At 44.7% G+C, this 20,026-nt stretch overlaps 1 protein-coding gene across 1 annotated transcript in view; it reads right to left on the bottom strand.

Moving 5' to 3' along the window:
* The window catches only part of KIF13B (kinesin family member 13B), a 205,727-nt gene extending 202,137 nt beyond the window's left edge, over nt 1–3,590 (bottom strand). The window contains 1 exon segment of the mRNA XM_018051853.1: nt 3,452–3,590. Coding sequence (XP_017907342.1) covers nt 3,452–3,506 — 55 coding nt within the window. The 5' untranslated portion in view covers nt 3,507–3,590.

Here is a 20,026-nt window from a genome sequence, read left to right as displayed (position 1 = left end):
CCCATTTCACCATTTTTTCTTCTTTCTAGCTAAATTTCTAACATAATTTTTGGTTTCATCACACCTCAGGTTAGGTAGACCGCAAATATATTTCCCAAATAGGTTTTTTACCTAGATTTATTTCGATAGTTAATCTCACACATATTTAAGCCACAGGAAGTCCCTTGAGGGAAGGCAATAAAATCCCATAGTATCTAATATAAGGTGGACACCTGGCAGGCATTCAATGAATATTAAATATTTTTCAAGCCATCTAAACCTATAAAACATCAAATTGCTGAACAGGAGATGTCGCTGACCTAACTAGTGCCATCAGTTATTGGTGTAAAACTTCGGCTCATTTAATAATTAGATTGGTTAATAATGTATGAACAGGTGTTCCTTACAGTACACAGAACACAGCCAGGTTCCTGGGTGAGCTCTACACGTCTCAGAGATGACATGAAAAGACAAACAAACAGAACTGCAGACAGAACTCCCAGATCTCGTGACAAAACAAGCTTGACCCCTTTGACTTCAGCTGTTCAAGTTCAAACTTCAGAGGAAGAAAAGGAAAAAAAAGTCGTAGTATTAAAACTATGTAGAATTACACAGGCATGTGAATACAAACTGGAATGAAAATAAGAAAATGAGTGTGAACTGTTACGGTGAAGGAATGTTGGAGACTTTTTCCTCTTTATTTTTTGTTTTCTTAGAATAATGCTAAAATGTATAACAAGAAAAATATTCCCGACAAATGCATATTCATTAATCATTACAATTCTTGCTATTACTCAAGCAGACCTAAAGCCGAATGTTCAAATAACTAAGTTCCCCGAGCCCACATCAAGTTTAGCAAATGCAAAGAAACCACCCATCCACCTTCATACCTAAGCCCAGTCAGATACTGAATCGCGTGAAGAACTTAATGTACACTAGAAACTTCTTGCCAATTTAAGATTTTCCTCAACAGGGAGCTAATGGGATTCCAAGAATCATTCAGAATGATACGTGGCAGAGACCAACACAATACTGTGAAGCAATTATCTTCCAATTAAAAATATATTTTTTTAAATAGAAGAATTATAAAAGAGAAAAATATTACACAAAAATAAGTAAGTCTTTATAGAGTAAAACTACATCATCCCAGGAACCCATTCTCATCTCATTCTCACTGGTGAAGAGTCATTTCTGAGATTGCTTCCTGCACTAACCTGCCAAGGGAGAAACAATTATGACGAAAAGTTTACCATTCATCATAATTATATACTATTACTTAATACATTAGTTTTCCCAGAAGTAATAATTGGTCAAATAATTTTTTTCAAAATTACTGGAAAGGAATACGGCTTGGTTTTAGCCTTTTTAAGCAAACTCTAAACAGCAGTTTAAAAATCACTGGCTTTAGAATTCCACTCCATTGTATTCCACTAGATCTTCGAGATGTATGTAAATGACTCCTTTAGGACAAAATAGAAATAAAACCACTTTTAATTATCTATAGCAATCACTAAAAAAAAAAGTCCACACGCACTCAGGAGCTATAAGAGATGGCACTAAATCAATGAGGCAGTTTACCACAAATAACGCACTTCTATTTAAAGGGTAAAGGAACTATGCATACACCTTAATTTTAAAATGAGTTCAAAAGAACAGCTAACATCTACTCTAAAACTGTATTACTCTATGCATCCCTTGAAACTCTAATACTGACACTTACAATCTAATCAATGACTAGGTATAAGTAAAAAGGACAGTACTTTCCCTGGAAAACTGAAATTCAAAGCAGGGGGAGGGGAAGAAGGAAGAATTTTAACTGAGTTAGCTGCCTCTTTTTAGCACTGACATTTCCCAAGTTTTCTGTGAACAGGAAATTTTTTAAATGTGCTGAAATCACCCTTTCAGAATCAAATCCCAGCTACTTTGCCTTTTCTGTGGCTTAGTGTTCTGTTTTGTTTCTAAATCACTGTGATGGTAATATACTTGAAATGAACTGAAATAAAGCTGCCTGAACTGCTTTAAGACCAGAAGCTTTAGGAAACTTCCATAGTTCATCTAAGTTCTTTCATTTTGTCAGAGTGTGGAGCTGGTGAGGCCAAGACTGAAGACCCAAAACAGGCCCTCTTTGAGAAGGTAAAGTAATTAAGTTCTTAGGGGAAAAGTCTTGTGTGTCATCTGACATCCTTTAGCCAACCAAGCAAGGACAAGAGGAATCACCAACGCAAAAAAAAAAAAAAAAAAGCCAGTACGTCAACCTGTTGGATCTGTGTGTCTTAACATACAGCAAAGACAACTAGAAAGCAAACCAATTTCTACACAGACCTAAACCACACTGAACTATGAACAAATAAGTTGTGAAAACGACTTAATGATTCTGTTACTTACACGAATGATTCGCACTGAGAGTCTTACCAATTGAAAAGTCATCTCCTGGGACTCTAATGATCCCCACTAGTATTACCTGGTTTAGGAGGTGTTTCCAATATCTCATTTAAAGTAACTTGTCCCGTCACGAGCCTAGTTAAGCATTAAAGCCAAGGCCCAGCCCACCTCTTCTGACTTGAGTCAGGTTTTCTCTACTCCATCTGACTCTCTAAAGAGAATTTAAAATGTACTCGGTTTATCTGCTTTCTCTACCCTCCCTGCAGAATTGAGAGAATGCCTGAAAGATACAATTTCACAAGAATCTTGGCACCTAAGCTATTTATTGTTGAGAGATGACGAATATGACTTCAAGCAAAAGCAAAACTTTCTCAACAGTCCAAAAAAAAAAAAAAAAGCGGGGGGGGGGTAGGGACGGGCAACTCCTCTCCCCAAGTTCAATCAAAGTATTTACAAGTCTTTCTGACCGTCCAGGTTAAAAGGGACATTAAAGTGAAACACCAAGAGGAAGGAGTTTTTCTCTCGAGTACTTTCTCAGGAGTAACCCCAACTCCCTGCTCTTCTTCCTGCTGCGAGGCACGGGTGTGCGGGGTCTGGACGCCTGGGCCACCGACGTGAGGCCTGGGGGTCCCCGGCTGTCCCGGCCAGGCCGGAGGGCGAGGACCCCCGGGGCGGCGCCGCTCTGACAGCTGGAGGGCCGCGAGCGGGGGCGCGCGGGGCACGGGACCCGGGGCCGGGTGGGGAAGGAGGAAGCGAGCCCGGGGCGCTGGATGCGGGCGCCCTCCTGGAAGGGCAGGGAGACGGGAGGGCGAAAGGGCAGCGGGGCGGGAGCACCGGCGGAAGGGCAGCGGGATGGGACGTGGGGCCCGCGGCACCCCGGGACTCGGTGTCGGCGAGGGAGGGGCGTCCCGCGCAGGCGGGGCGGGAGCGGGGGACGAGGTTTCGGGGCGCGCCGGCCGCCCCCCTCGCCCGGACGCGGGTTTCAGGGGCGGGGCCGGCCGGACCCCACACGGCGGCCGGGGCCAAGGGAAAGGCGCGCCAGGCACCTGCCGCCTCCGCCGCGGCGGCCCCGGGCGATCTGGGCTCTCACCTCTTCGGTTCATGGGCCGGATCCGGACGGCCACTTTCACTTTGGAGTCTCCCATTCTGCCGCCGCCGAGGTTCTCGCTCGGCTTCCGTCTGCCGCGGCCACCGGGCAACTCTTTGGAGCTGACCGGGCGGGAGGGGGCTACGGGCGAGAGGGGCGGGGCCAGGGCGGGGCCTATGGAGGGGCGGGGCCGGCCCGCGGCTCCCGGCGCGCCCCAGCTGCATGACGGGACTTGTAGTCCCTGTCGGTGGTCTTGGGTAGGCCGGCAGAGCTTCGGGCGCGCTTCCCTCTCTGGAGCTTGTAAATGCCCTTCTGCTTCAACACCATCCTCTCCCTTGCGATTAGTACTGAGACATAAGCAGTCGATGAGCTGATACCTCACCTGAAAACAAACAGTTGAAAAATGGCATTGGCGACCTTACGACCTCTTTCAGACTCATTTCCTGCCAATCTTCTGTTTGATCCCAGGCGCAAATTATTTCCTCTGCCTGGATTGCCCTCCCCACCTTGTTTGCTGAAATCACCCTTGAAGACAAATCAAAAGTTACCTCTTCCAGAGAGCTTCATAAATCCACAGGTTACCAGCCACTCCCTGGACCAGTCAAGACCTTGCGCTCAGGCATCAACCTGAGTTCAAATCCATCCTTAAGTTTCCAGCTGTGTGACCAGGCAAGCAATTTGACCACTCTATGCTTGTCTTTTGCATATTTAAAATGAAGACGATGAGAGTGCCTACTTTATAGGTTCCTAGTCAGGTTCAATGAGTTAATATAGCTGAAGCTCTTAAAACTTTCTGGCACATATGTGCTTAATAAAAGTCATTGTTTTGCTCAGTTGTAATATTTATGCTGCAACACGGTCTCTCCTATTTTGTATTTTAAAAACTATATGTTATATGTGTAACCTAGCCTGTAGTAGAGACTCAGTAAACATTTATTACATCAATGAATCAATGAAGTCACACTAAAATGTGGTGTGTGTTAAGCCCTAGCAGAGATGCTACCTGGTAGCCTGTGGGCAAGATGGGGCCTGCAAATGTGCCACATCTGGCCCAAGGGAACTGGCCAATGCATGAAAATTGGGAAGTTTTTACATGCAATGCTGGGCCTACGTTACATATTAGGAATACTGATAGAACCTGAGTAGCAGTGGCCGCCTTTATAAGAGGCAGATCTGCTTGGATGTGTTTAAATGATAGAATAGAACTCAGAACAGTTTTACAGGTGAATAAACACAGAAAGCTGGCAAGATTTGCCCTTGGGCCAGCCGTCCTATTTTTGAAAGCGCTTCAGTACAAATAAGAGTTGTCCAAAAGTTTAAAAACACCTCTGAGAGATGTTTAGTATAATAAAGAGATGTATAGTAGGAGGAACCATATTCAGTATCCTATGATAAACCATCACGGAAAAGAATAAATATATAGGACTGGTTGACTCCGCTGTACAGCAGAAATTAACATGAAATGAGCCTGATACAAAAAAGAAAGCAGTGTATGATTGCACTTTTATGCAGTACCTAAAATCATGATTCAGAGACTGGAGGTAGAATGGGGGTTGCTAGGGGCTGAGAGGAAGGGGAATAGGAAGTTGGAGTTTCTGTTTGGGAAGATTAGAAAGGTTCATCAACGACTGAATGGACGTGAGTTTGAGCAAACTCTGGGAGATGGTGAAGGATCACGAGGCCTGGCTTGCTGCTGTCCATGGAGGTCGCAAAGAGTCAGACACAACTGAACGGCTGAACGACGGCAGCAACAGGGGCTTCCCTACAGATCCAGTGATTAAGATTCCGAGTTTCCAAGGCAAGGGACACAGGTTCCGTCCTTGGTTGGGGAGCTAGGATCCCACATGCCATGCAGCATGGCCAAAAAAAAGAGAAGGTTCTAGAGATGGATGGTGGTGATAGCTGCATAAGAATATGAGTGTATTTTATGCCATTCAACTGAACACCTACAAATGGTTAAAACGGTACATTTGTTATGTATGTTTTACCACAACTAAAAAAAGCAAATCAGTATATTCTACACCTGAAACTAATATGTTAATTATACCTCAATTTAAAAATAAGGATGGAAAAAGATTAAAAATAGAAAATGCAACCCCAGAGGCACTCTTTACAGGTAGGGAATTTCTTTCTTAGGGGCATTTCCTCTGCAATTTCAGAGGATCTTCTCAGCTGGAGAAGCAGTAGGTGTTGGACAAAATCTTTTGATTTTCACAGCCCAGTAAACAAATAAGGAGAACCAATTTAGATTTTCCAGCTTTTTAATTTTACTAAGTAAATTCTTTAAAACTTAATGGACCAACAAATTGCTGTTTACTATCAGTATCATTCTTTAAAAAAAAAAGTTCACATAGAATGTATTTTTATATTGAAATCATTTCCTGGCTTAAAAAACCTCACTCCTACCCTTTTGTCCTTATTTGGCATTGAAAACAGCTTCCCAGGTGGCTCAGTGGTAAAGAAATCTGCCTGCCAATGCAGGTTCAAACTCTGGGTCGGGAAGATCCCCTGGAGGAAGAAATGGCAACCCACTCGAATATTCTTTCCTGAGAAACCCACGGACAGAGGAACACTGAAAACACATTGTTGTGGCCCTTAGACTGATTACCGGAGTTTATTCTGGACTGAAACATGTTTCCTATTAACCACCTCACAATACGCAAGTTAGAACAAATAAAGGTTTGAAATGTGCAGAGGTTCCCGGGCACCCACTGTTCACTTGATATCTCCTTTATCACCTCGTGGTGTGGTATTCCCATCTGTTTAAGAATCTTTCACAGTCTGTTGTGATCCACACAGTCAAAGGCTTTCGCGTAGTCAATAAAGCAGAAATAGATGTTTTTCTGGAACTCTCGCTTTTTAGATGATCCAGCAGATGGTGGCAATTTGATCTCTGGTTCCTCTGCCTTTTCTAAATCAGCTTGAACATCTTGAAGTTCATGGTTCACATACTGTTGAAGCCTAACTTGGAGAATTTTGAGAATTACTTTGTTAGCATGTGACATGAGTCCAATTGTGCAGTAGTTAGAGCATTCTTTGGCACTGCCTTTCTTTGGGATTGGAGTAAAAACTGACGTTTTCCAGTCCTGCGGACAATGTTGAGTGTTCCAAATTTGCTGGCATATTGCGTGCAGCACTTTCACAGCATCATCTTCCAGGATTTGAAATAGCTCAACTGGAATTCCATCACCTCCACTAGCTTTGTTCATAGTGATGCTTCCTAAGGCCCACTTGACTTCACATTCCAGGATGTCTGGCTCTAGGTGACTGATCACACCTTCGTGATTATCTGGGTTGTGAAGATCTTTTTAATAAAGTTCTGTGTATTCTTGCCACTTCTTCTTAATATTTCTGCTTCTGTTAGGTCCATACCATTTCTGTCCTTTATTGTGCCCATCTTTGCATGAAATGTTCCCTTGGTATCTCTAATTTTCTTGAAGAGATCTCTAGTCTTTACCATTCTGTTGTTTTCCTCTATATCTTTACACTGATCATTGAAAACGGCTTTCTGATCTCTCCTTGCTATTGTTTGGAACTCTGCATTCAGATGGGTATATCTTTCCTTTTCTCCTTTGCCTTTCATTTCTCTTCCCCTCACAGCTATTTGTAAGGCCTCCTCAGAGAACTATTTTGCCTTTTTGCATTTCTTTTTCTTGGGGATGGTCATGATCACTGATTCCTATACAATGTCACAAACCTCCATCCATAGTTCTTCAGGCACTCTGTGAGATCTAATCCCTTGAAACTATTTGTCACTTCCTCTGTATAATCATAAGGGACTTGATTTAGGTCATAACTGAAATGTCTAATGATTTTCCCTTTCTTCAATTTAAGTCTGAATTTCGCAATAAGGAGCTCATGATCTGAGTCATAGTCAGCTCCCAGTCTTGTTTTTGCTACTGTATAGAGCTTCTCCATCTTTGGCTGCAAAGAATATAATCAATCTGATTTCGGTATTAACCATCTGGTGATGTCCATGTGTAGAGTCTTCTTTTGGGTTGTTGGAAGAGGGTGTTTGCTATGACCAGTGAGTTCTCTTGGCAAAACTCTATTAGCCTTTGCCCTGCTTCATTCTGTACTCCAACGCCAAATTTGCTCGTTACTCCCGGAATTTCTTGACTTCCTTCTTTTGCATTCCAGTCCCCCATGATGAAAAGGACATCTTTTTTCAGTGTTATAGAAGGTCTTGTAGGTCTTCATAGAACCATTCAACTTCAGCTTCTTCAGCATTACCAGTTGGGGCATAGACTTGGATTACTTTGATATTGAATGGTTTGTCTTGGAAACGAACAGAGATCATTCTGTCATTTTTGAGATTGCATCCAAGTACTGCATTTCGGACTCTTGTTGACTATGGAGAGCTACTCCATTTCTTCTAAGGGATTCTTGCCTGCCCGCAGTAGTAGATAAAATGGTCATCTGAGTTAAATTCACCCATTCCAGTCCATTTTAGTTCGCTGATTCCTGAAATGTCGATGTTCACTCTTGCCATTTCCTGTTTGACTGCCACTCTAGCGCCTACCATCTTGTTGGACGTGGAACAACAGACTGGTTCCAAATCAGGAAAGGAGTCCGTCAAGGCTGTATATTGTCACCCTGCTTATTTAACTTATATGCAGAGTACATCATGAGAAATGCTGGACTGGATGAAACACAAGCTAGAATCAAGATTGCCAGGAGAAATGTCAATAACCTCAGATATGCAGGTGACACTTATAGCAGAAAGCGAAGAAGAACTAAAGAGCCTCTTAATGAAAGTGAAAGAGGAAAGTGAAAAAGTTGGCTTAAAACTCAACATTCAGAAAACTAAGATCATGGCATCTGCTCCCATCACTTCATGGCAAATAGATGGGGAAACAATAGAAACAGTGACAGACGTTATTTTCTTGGGCTCCAAAATCACCGCAGATGGTGACTGCAGCCATGAAATTAAAAGACGCTTGCTCCTTGGAAGAAAAGCTATGACCAACCTAGCATATTAAAAAGCAGAGACATTACTTTGCCAACAAAAGTCCACCTAATCAAAGCTATGGTTTTTCCAGTAGTCACGTATGGATGTGAGAATTGGACTATAAAGAAAGCTGAGCGCCAAGATGATGCTTTTGAACTGTGGTATTGGAGAAGACTCTTGAGAGTCCCTTAGACTGCAAGGACATCCAACCAGTCCATCCTCAAGGAAATCAATCCTGAATATTCACTGGAAGGACTGATGCTGAAGCTGAAACTCCAATACTTTGGCCACCTGATGCAAAGAACTGACTCATTGGAAAAGACCCTGATGCTGGGAAAGATTGAAGGCAGGAGGAGAAGGGGAGGACAGAGGATGAGATGGTTAGATGGCATCACCAACTCGATGGACATGAGTTTGATAAAGCTCCGGGAGTTGGTGATGGACAGGGAGGCCTGGTGTGCTGCGGTCCATGGTGTTGCAAACAGTTGGACACAACTGAGCGACTGAACTGAGCTGAACTGATCAACTCATAAATTTTCTTTTTAAAAGGCCAGTTCTGATGACAACTTGAATCTAGCTTTTTGAACAGAAACAAGGAAGGCAGAAAAAGAGAAGTCTTCCAGTTTCTGCAGAAACACTGTATTTCAATTTAAGCTCAAATTTCCAAGAGGATATAGCCCCTGAGGAATTGAAGAGGCGGGGGAATATAACAAGAGGTGAGGACCTCTCTAAAGTTCCAAACCCATTTGAATTGTCCTGAAACATTTGATTGGAAGAAATGACAGAAGCTTCCCAAGGGACTGGAGAGAAACACCTCTATGAGCTACACTTCCTTTTGACCTCTATTTCACACTCATCTCCCTATTTTGACTTCTGCAATAAAGGTGAGGCAAGTGTCAGAGACTAGGAATGCCTTTATCTTATCAGGGAAAATTTCCTAAGATAGAAAGACTAAGATGCAAGTTCCAACCTGCTGCCCAGCCCAGACCCTGGGGGCTTTCACACCAGGTAACCTGAGAGCTCCCCTCACCTGGCTGAGAGTGCTGTCTCAGACTCCCTCCAGGAGAGAGGGAAAGTCCAGGTTTCTCTCTTTCGAACTATGAGAAAACTTGTATCTGAGGCACTCCTGTGGACGTTGTCTTGCAAAGCAAGGACTGAAGAACTCAACCGATATTTATGGGGTAGATGCTGCAGTCAAGACAGTTGAATTTTGGCTGTGTTGAAAAGAAGGGCCCTCGGGTTTTTTTGCCCAGACCCTTTGCAGACCTACTTATTCTAAAACAAATTGTTAATTCTACCCAATGCTCTATGGTGACTTAAATGGGAAGGAAAAAAAAAAAAACTAAACAGGAATATGTGTGTGTGTGTGTGTGTGTGTGTGTGTGCTCAGTCACTTTAGTCATGTCTGACTCTTTGTGGCACTATGGACTATAGCCCCGCCAGGCTCCCCTGTCCATGGGATTCACCAGGCAAGAATACTGGAATGGGTTGCCATGCCCTCCTCCAGGGAATCTTCCCAACCCAGGGATCAACCCATGTCTCCTGTATCTCCTGCCTTGCAGGCAGATTCCTTACCCACTGAGCCACCTGGGAAGCCTGGATATGTGTATACATACGACTGATTCACTTTGCTGCACAGTAGAAGCTAACACCCCACTGTAAAGCAACTATACTCCACTACAAATTTAAAAATAAAACCAGCTTCCAGTTCACCATCTTGTTGCTTTGATCCACAGTTTCTGATGGTCCCTGTGCAGATTGAGGGAGACATATTTCCCTGGAAGGCTGCCACTTTATAAAATAAGGAGAACTCACAAACTGAATGATCACCACGCGCCAGGCACTGTCCCGTGTTTACATGTATTAACTCATTAATCCCCACACTAACTCTATGAAGCAGTGACCACTCTCCTCATGTTACAGAAGGGAAAGCTGGACCTGATTAACTTACTGAAGGAGCGACTGTGCTGCTATCATGCTCTGACCCCAGCTCTGCCATACTTCACAAATGAACTGTCTCCGTGCAGATTGTTCAGCCCTTGGAAATTTGAAACATCTAATTTTTACCATTTTACATTCCAAAATAGTATCTAAAACCCTACTACAGTTAAAAAAATAAAGGCGGAACTGGAAGCTAGTTTATATATATATATATATATATATATATATATGTTTGTGTTTTTTTAAAAGGAGGGAATGAGCTAATCTTCATCAGGGTGGGGAAAGAAAAAAAATCTCTCCAGAATAATTAAGGATTTCTCTGCATGCCTCGAATTCAGCTTTGCCAAAGCTCTAAGTTTTTCCAATGATAACTGTCTCTTCCCGTCCCTTCTGGTATTCTGTAGGAATGGGAGAGTGTCTTTTTCAAGTCTCTCTGTCTCCCACACCCAGTACAATCCCTGGTACTTAATAAGCAGTCACTTGATACACTGGAGCAAAGACATTAACAACTCAGCATCATGATTAACCACAGACAGGTGAAATGACTTGCCTCAAGTCATCACAGGGCTAGTAAGGTGCAGGGTTGGAATGCAAACACAAATTTGATTCTGAAAATCTGTGCTGTTTCCACAAAGAAGACGATCCCTAAGTGCCCTCTTATGTATTTTTCATGTGAGTGTTCTTCCTGTACATACACCATAGCATTTATTTTTTAGATATTTATCAAGTGCTTATTACCAGGTATTATGCTCAGCACCCCACATACATCATCTCATTTAAGTTTCACAATGATCCCATGAGGCTTGGTGATATTATTACAGCCTTTGACAGATGGGGAACTGAGACTTCACAGGACAAGTTAACTTGTACACTGGCCTGAGTAAGTAAATGCAAATTCTGGGTCCCCCTGTGTGCCCTTGCACAGGCCTTGAGACCACTGCCACCACCCATCCTGCTTCACAGAGCATCTGGTGCTTCCCTGGGTCCCTCAGCCTTTCCTCACCACACCTGAGTCTTGCCATGATCTAGAGGGTTCCACCTATGAAACTCAATAACTCATCCACAGCCTCCACATCATCCGACATGACTCACTGTCCTGCTGCCAAGCATGAACGCTCTGTCTTTAAGTTCCAGTTCCTCAGCTTACCTGTTTCCTCATACTCGAGCTCCCTCGGGGGCTAGTTTTCTTACCCGTGTGCACACTAAGTCGCTTCAGTCACGTCCAGGTGTTTGCGACTCTTTGGAGTGTAGCCCACCAGGCTCCTCTGTCCATTGGCTTTTCAAGGCAAGATTACAAATGCCATGCCCTCCTCCAGGGGACCTTCCCGACCCAGGACCTGGACCCACATCCCGTAGGTCTCCTGCAGTCTCGCTAGTGCCCCCCGGGAAATCCCATGTTCTTACATCTCTAATCTAAACCTCCCTCTCGACTGAGCCATCACCACCACTCATGCCCTCCAGGTTCCCAAACTTAGCTCACTTCCCTTCCCTCGTGGCCCCATACTTGGTCAATGTCATGCTGTGATTTACGAGAAATACAAATTTGGTCACTCAGAGGACCAAAATCTTTGTCTCATATGTATTTGACCTTCATCTACAATTGCTTTGCTGGCCCATAGACTCCCCAAATCCTTGAAATTTTCTAAGGGTTGAGAACGATCCAGGTACTTTTTGTTGTGTTAACGAAGCGTCTTTTGGAAAACACTAAGGGTGGGGGTTGATTACCAATGGGACCAACCTGTGATTAACCTCCAGGGAGGGGGCTTGAGGTGAAATCAGTCGCCATGATTGGCCAAGGACTTGTCAACCATGTGTTTGTAACAGAGCCTCCATAAACCCCCTAAAAGGACAGCTTTGGGGCCCATGGGCCCCAAGGTCTGTGAGGACAGACATTCCTTTGTCTGGAAAAGTGAAAAAAAGTGTTAATTGTGTCCAACTCTTTGTGACCCCATGGATGTAGCTTACCAGGCTCCTCGGTCCACAGGATTCTCCAGGCAAGAATACTGGAGTGAGGTACCATTCCCTTTTCCAGGGGATCTTCCTGACCCAGGAATCAAACCCTGGTCTCCTGCATTGCGGGTAGACTCTTTATCATCTGAGCCACCAGGGGACCTCATCCTCTATACCTCTTCACCTAGCTGCTGATTCCTATTCGTTAATATCTTGTTATAACAAATCTACTGAGCAAATGTGTTGTCCTGAGTTTTGTGAGTCGTTCTAGCAAATGAATTGAAACCAGGGAGGGAGCCATGAGAACTTCTTATCTCCAGTCCATTGGTCGGAAGTACAGGTAACAACCTGGGCTTGCAATTAGCATCCTAAGTTAGACAGGGTCATTGGAACCCCTAACTCAAAGCCAGAGAGTCAGGAGCACAGGTGACAACCTGGGTTTCACCACTGGCATCTGAGGTGGCAGGAGGTCTTGTGAGACCGAGTCTTTTACATGTGGAATCTGATTCTATGTCCAGGTAGATGGTGTCAGAATTGAGTTGCATTTGCAGTCACTGCTGGGGTCCGAGAATCACTTGTTGGTGTGGGGAGCCCCCCCGCCCCCGCCAACACACACACACATGCACACATGTGCTGGAATTGGGCCCAGAAGCCCTGCTGGAGGAAGCGCACACCCAAGCGCCTTGGTGCCCACAGAAATGTGTCTTCTTTGTTCTCAGTGTGGCCCTCAGCTCCCTCTCCCATTCCTCCAGAGCCTTTACCATCTTCATCCCTTTCCCTCAACCCTGAGTCCACTTCTAGGTACCAGCCTTTCTGCCTCCTCCATAGCCAAGCTCCCCCAGATGATCTACACTCACTGTCTTCCTTCCTCACCTCCCTTAGTCAACCAATTCAATCACGCTGCCAGCCCTTCAGCCCCCTTTGACCCATCCTGGCCAGGAGTACCATCACGCCTCAAATAGCAAAGCCAGCAGAGTGCCTTTCCGTTCTCATCTGATTTGATTTCTCTGTGATATTTAGTGTTATCAACCAACCCCTTCTTGATGGTCCTGCTTTCTATGACATCACTCTGTTCTCCTTGTTTTAATCTGTTTATTATTTTAGTCAGCTGAGACTTCCCTAGCAGTTCAATGGTTAAGACTACATGCTTACAACGCAAGGGGTATGGGATGCATCCTTGGTTGAGGAACTAAGATCCCACATGCTGGGTGGTGCAGTCAAAAAAAAAATTTTTTTTTAAGTATTTTAGTCAACAAACTTCCCTACCTTGTGCTTGACATTACAGTGTTAGGTGCTTGGGATACAAAGATCAAAAAGAGATGCTGACTGTCCTTAAGGGCTAAGAAGTTTCGTTCAGTTCAGTCATTCAGTCATGTCCGACTCTTTGCGACCCCATGGACGCAGGCTTCCCTGTCCATTACCAACTCCCAAGCTTGCTCAAACTCATGTCCATTAAGTCAGTGATCCCATCCAACCATCTCATCCTTTGCCATCCCCTTCTCCTCCTGCCTTCAATCTTTCCCAGCATCAGGGTCTTTTCCAATAGGTCAATTCTTCACATCAAGTAGCCAAAGTATTGGAGTTTCAGCTTCAGCATCAGTCCTTCCAATGAATATTCAGGTCTGATTCCTTTAGGATTGACTAATTTGATCTCCTTGCAGTCCAAGGGACTCTCAAGACTCTTCTCCAACACCACAATTCAAAAGCATCAGTTTTCCAGTGCTCAGCTTTCTTTATGGTCCAACTCTCACATCCATACATGACTACTAGAGAAACTATAGCTTTGACTAGCTGGACCTTTGTTGGCAAAGTAATGTCTCTGCTTTTGAATATGCTGTCTAGGTTGGTCATAGCATTCCTTCCAAGGAGGAAGCATCTTTTAATTTCATGGCTGCAGTCACCATCTGCAGTGATTTTGGAGCCCAAGAAAATAAAGTCTGTCACTGTTTCCATTGTTTCCCCATTTATTTACCATGAAGTGATGGGGGCAGATTCCCATGATCTTAGTTTTCTGAATGTTGAGCGTTAAGCCAGCTTTTTCACCCTCCTCTTTCACTTTCATCAAGAGGCTCTTTAGTTCCTCTTCTCTTTCTGCCATAAGGGTGGTGTCATCTGCATATCTGAGGTTATTGATATTTCTCCCAGCAATCTTGACTCCAGTTTGTGCTTCATCCAGTCCAGCGTTTCTCATGATGTACTCTCCATAGAAGCTAAATAAGCAGGGTGACAATATACAGCCTTGACGTACTCCTTTCCCAATTTCGAAACAGTCCATTGTTCCATATCCGGTTTTAACTTTTGCTTCTTGACCTGCATACAGATTTCTCAAGAGGCAGGTAAGGTGGTCTGGTATTCCCATCTCTTGAAGAATTTTCCACAGTTTATTGTGATCCATATAGTCAAAGTCTTTGGAGTAGTCAATAAAGCAGAAGTAGATGTTTTTCTGGAATTATCTTGCTTTTTCTATGATCCAACAGATGTTGGCAATTTGATCTCTGGTTTTCCTGCCTTTTCTAAATCCAGCTTGGACTTCTGGAAGTTTTTGGTTCATGTACTGTTGAAGCCTAACTTGGAGAATTTTGAGCATTACTTTGCTAGCATGTGAGATGATTTTGGTTAGATTCCTGGAAATTTTGTAACTTCTTCATTTGCTTTGCTGCCTCTTTTGTTTGTTTCTTAGTGTGGAAACCCCCTTTAAGTGCGCTGGGAAAAGAGGAGGTTCAGTGGACTGCTTTGGGAGATCCTGGGTAAGGGTCAAAGGTTCGGGTCCTCTACCCATTTCCAGAGCTGTTGGGATAGGGAAAGAGATAAGCCAATAGCTGAAGTAGCTGCTGAGAATATAGAAAGCTGGCATGAAAGAAAGGGGACAAAGGACAGAAACACCAATCTGCATAAGAGTAGCTACAGGGGTATAAATTGCAGGGGACTTCTCTGGCAGTCCAGCAGTTTAGGGGGCCCGGGTTTCATCCCTGGTTGGGGAACTAAGATCCCACATGCCACAGCTATGACCCAGCAGAGCCAAATAAATAAATAAATATTTTAAAAAGAAGCTCTATCTTAAAAAAAAATAAAAATTAATAATTGTAAAAGCTCATACGAGTTCCTTGCCATCAAAAGCCATGTCTCTCCTACCTGTTTAGTCCATCCCTGTTGCCACACTCTAAGCCTTCTACAGTTCTGGCTTTCAAAGACTCTTCATGAGCCCTCCCCTGAAGGTACCTCTGGGCAGAAAGCAAGCCTTCATCCTGGGCAAGGGGTCATGCACTTTGGGGTCATAGAATTAGGTTTCGCCTGAAGTCATAAAGCCACAACTCGGGCTCAGAAAGCTGAATGGAATTGCTTGGATTGTGGAAGATTTCGATGTTTGGGAGAGTTGTCCTGGGTGTTGAAGGCTGAAGGTATCCCCTGAAGTGTGCTCAGTAGGGTAGACCCCTCTTTCCCTGAGATTTCATTTGGAATGAGGTAGGGTTTATGAGCCCTAGAGAGCAAGGTATACCTCTGAAACTTGATTACTTAACAAATTAGTTTCCTTTTTTAAAAAGTATTTATTACTACTTTTCTCATGTATTTGGCTTCACCAGGTCTTAGTTGCAGCATGAGGGATCTAGTTCCCTGACCAGGGATCGAACTCAGGCCCCCTGCGTTAGGAGCACAGAGTCTTAGCCACTGGACCGCCAGGAAAGTTTCTAGTTTCCCTTCTTCCCCCCTTCTCTTTGTGCTTAATAAATTTTTAAATTTAATTTTTATTTTTACTGGAATATAGTCTTTTTGTAATTTCTTTCTTTTAATATATTTATTTATCTAGTCTGTCCTGGTTTTTAGTTGCAGGATGCAGGATCTTTACTTGAGGCATGTGGGATCTAGTTCCCTGCCCGGTAATCGAACCCAGGCCCTCTGCATTGGAAGCATGGAGTCTTAGCCACTGGACCGCCAGGGACGTCCCCATATTGGAATATAGTTGATTTACAATGTTGGGCTGGTTTGGGGTGTACAGCTAAGTGGTTCAGTTATATAGATACATATATCCCATACGTATACATCTCTTTTTCAGATTCTTTTCCCATAGAAGTTAGTGCAGAATATTGGGCAGAGTTCCCTGTGCTCTACAGTAGGTGCTTGTTGATGATGCTAGATACAGCAGCATGTCTGTGTTAATCCCAAACTCCTGATTTATTCCTCCCCCATTAGTGAACTTTTCTTAAATGTATGTGTATTTGACCTATGCTGCTGCTAAGTCGCTCAGCCGTGTCCGACTCTGTGTGACCCCATAGACGGGTGCCCACCAGGCTCCCCCGTCCCTGGGATTCTCCAGGCAAGAACAGTGGAGTGGGGTGCCATTTCCTTCTCCAGTGCATGAAAGTGAAAAGTGAAAGTGAAGCCGCTCAGTCGTGTCCAACTCTTCGCAACCCCGTGGACTGCAGCCCACCAGGCTCCTCCGTCCATGGGATTTTCCAGGCAAGAGTGCTGGAGTGGGGTGCCATATAGGGGGAAGCAAAAGAAGGGACTTTTGACAGAGCTTTAGAAGGGAAGAGATCTACCTCTGAGGCCGATGTGGTGAAGGCAGTGGGGATGGGGGAATGAGCACAACACCAGTCAATCAGAAGTAAGATCTGAGATGCCAGGGCTCTTCATACCAACCTTACATCCCTGGATTTTACTTCTTTATAGAAGGTGGCATCCCCTTACTTACAGGAGAATGAAATGGCAAACCACCGCAGTATTCTTGCCTGAAAAATTCCACGGACAGAGGAGTCTGGCAGGCTACAGTCCATGGGGTCACTAAGAGTCGGACACAACTGAACAAACAAAAAAACACCCCCTTACTTGCCCCTCATGACTTGGGAGGTCTCTCTTACCCTGCACTTTTGCTCACATTTCTCTTTCCTAGGATGTCTTCCCTCCCTCTGCCAGCTAACTTCTAACCACTGAACGCTGTTTTCTTCATACAGGCACCCTCTGCTAGTCCTACGCACGTTAATGTTCACTTCTGGCTCTGTCCCATATGAGCATCCGTGACACGCTGATGTAAGTAATGTGTGTGCATGTGTGCTAAGCTGCTTCATGTCTGATCTTTGCGCCCCTGTGGTCTGTAGCCCACCAGCCTCCTCTGTCCATGGGATTCCCCAGGCAAGAATACTGGAGTGGGTTGCCATCTCCTCCTCCAGGGGATCTTCCTGACCTAGAGACTGAACCCGCATCTGTGTAGGTCTGATCTCTAATTATGTGGAGAACACAGCCCTGATGATGTCTTGTCTTCGGTATTGCTCCAGGTGACAAGCACACAGCCAACTCCATCTGTACCAAAAGACTGAACTATTTCAATTTAAGAATGGAAGGACCAGGAGGCAAGAGGGGGGCTTTACATTCATTATTTTGACTCTTATTCTACAGGGACAAGAAATTCCAGGCATAAGTGATGGGCTGGAAGGTCTTTTCAAACGTCACGTTGCCCTCCTTATTGAGGAAATATAAACCCCTCCTTGGGCTTCCCTGGTGGCTCAGTGGTAAAGAACCTGCCTGCCAATGAAGAGACACCAGGTCCATCCCTGGTCCGGGAAGATACCACGCCATGGAGCAACTAAGCCCCAGTACCACTGCTGCAGAGCCTGTGCTCTAGAGCCCGTGCTCCGCAAGAGAAGCTCCTGAAATGAGAAGCCTGCACACCGCGGCTAGAGAGTGGCTCCCACTCTCCACAGCTAGAGAAAAGCCTGAGCAATGGAGACCCAGCATAGCAAAAAATAAGCAAGTAAAATTATTTTTAAAAAAAATCCTCCTCATCCCTGAAGATCCAGAAGTAAAAGCCTTCCCCGAACACACAGATTTCACACTAAACTCCCCCAAAGAGCTCACTCTCTTTACGAGCATAAACTTACTTCCCTCTTTGTTGAAAAGTGTCTGGAAATACCATACGGAATCTCTTATAGGCCCAGCTCATCTCCATAAATCATTCAGGGGCCGAGGTCAGGAGAGGGTATTCTTTTGGTATTATTCCAGGCAACTGTACAGTTCAGGCCCCATTAATGAACACAAAAGGACATCCATAAAATATTCATAGGTCGTAGGACAAATACATGGACTCTGAGGGGACCCACTGCCTAAGGGATGGGATTTGTCAAATCCACGGTTGTAGCCGTCTGTTCCCTTAAACTCAGAGGTTTCCACAGCTCATCAACAAATCTGATTTAGAATTTAAAGACTTTTTTTTTTTAAGCCACAAGAGAAAGTTAGTTGCAGATGAATTATTTTGCCCAGGTCTCCCAGCCATAGCTCCAATACTTTGGCCACCTGATGCAAAAAGCAGACTCCCTAGAAAAGACCCTGATCCTGGGAAACATTGAGGTCAGGAAGAGAAGAGTGTGACAGAGGATGAGATGATTGGATGGCATCATCAACTCACTGGACACGAGTTCGAGCAAACTCTTGGAGATGGTGAAGGACAGGGAAGCCTGATGCGCTGCAGTCCATGGAGTTGCAAAGAGTTGGACACGACTGAGCAACTGAACAAAACTAAGTCTGAGGGGCTTCCCATGTGGCTCAGAGGTAAAGAATCCATCTGCCAGTGCAGGATTCACGGGTTCAATTCCTGGGTCAGGAAGATCCCCTGCAGGAGGGCATGGCAACCCACTCCAGTATTCTTGCCTGGAAAACTCCATGGACAGAGGAGCCTGCTGGGCTACAGTCCACTGGGTCGCAAAAGAGTCAGACACGACTGAAGTGACTGAACAAGAACAACAACGCCCCACCCTGAGGAGAAGCAGCCTGACTTCTAGTGGGGAGGGCCACCCGGAGAAGCAAAGCCTCCCAGGAGAAATACTGGATGAGGTTAGAGCTGGACACACACAAAAATAAATCCCCCAGAAAAGTACCTGGGCGGGGGGGGGGGGGGGGATCCCTGCTGCAAAAGACACTCTCCCCGCTTATTAAACCAGATGGACAACGGGAATTTGCTGTGTCCCAGGAAACTCAAACAGAGGCTCTGTATCAACCTAGATACAATGGGGAGGAAGATGGGAGGGAGTTTCAAAAGGGAGGGGATATGTGTATACTTATGGCTAATTCATGTGCAGGTTTGACGGAAAACAACAAAATTCTGTAAAGCAATTATCCTTCAATTAAAAAATAAATAAATTTTTTTAAAAATCAAAATTTGATGGCATACTTAATCAATGCAAAGTACTTGCCTGATAAGGAATCATACTCTGTGTTTCCAGGTTAGAATTTACTGGAAAATAATGATGCTGTTCCAGTGCAAGGAAAAAACTGTCCATCAAATTCCTCCTTGGATATGGCAGGGAATTAAGATCCTGTTTTCCCAGGGAAGTTGTCGCACGTGGCAGCTGCAGGTGGCTGGGGTGGAGGCCTGAGCCCCGCAGAGGAGAGAGAAGGCGCATTCTGAGTCATCCCGGATTCCGATCTAGGAGGTGTCACCTCTGTAAGAAGCACGAAGGCAGGGAGGGGAGGGGAGTGCCAACAACGCTGGCAGGAAGAGAAGGCAGAGGAAACAGCCCCTGGCCGGGATTCATGCCTCTGTGGTGTGACTCTTCTAGACACCCGGCACGAAGTGGTTAAAGTGAAACCCGGGGCAGCTGCAGCTGCCAGGGGCTCGGCAATAGAAGGATCCTAGAGTACATTTTCCTGTGCCATTGAGGAAGGCTTTTCTTTCAGATGGGACTCAGTCTGGAAGCTGTTCTACCCACTAGAAAGCCAGAGGCTATAACCCCACCCACCCCCACCTC

The sequence above is a fragment of the Capra hircus genome, chromosome 8 (genome assembly GCF_001704415.2).
Source record: "Capra hircus breed San Clemente chromosome 8, ASM170441v1, whole genome shotgun sequence".
Taxonomy (NCBI): Eukaryota; Metazoa; Chordata; class Mammalia; order Artiodactyla; family Bovidae; genus Capra; species Capra hircus.
The sequence above is the reverse complement of the archived record's forward strand: the minus strand, read 5'-3'. Positions and strand labels throughout refer to the sequence as shown.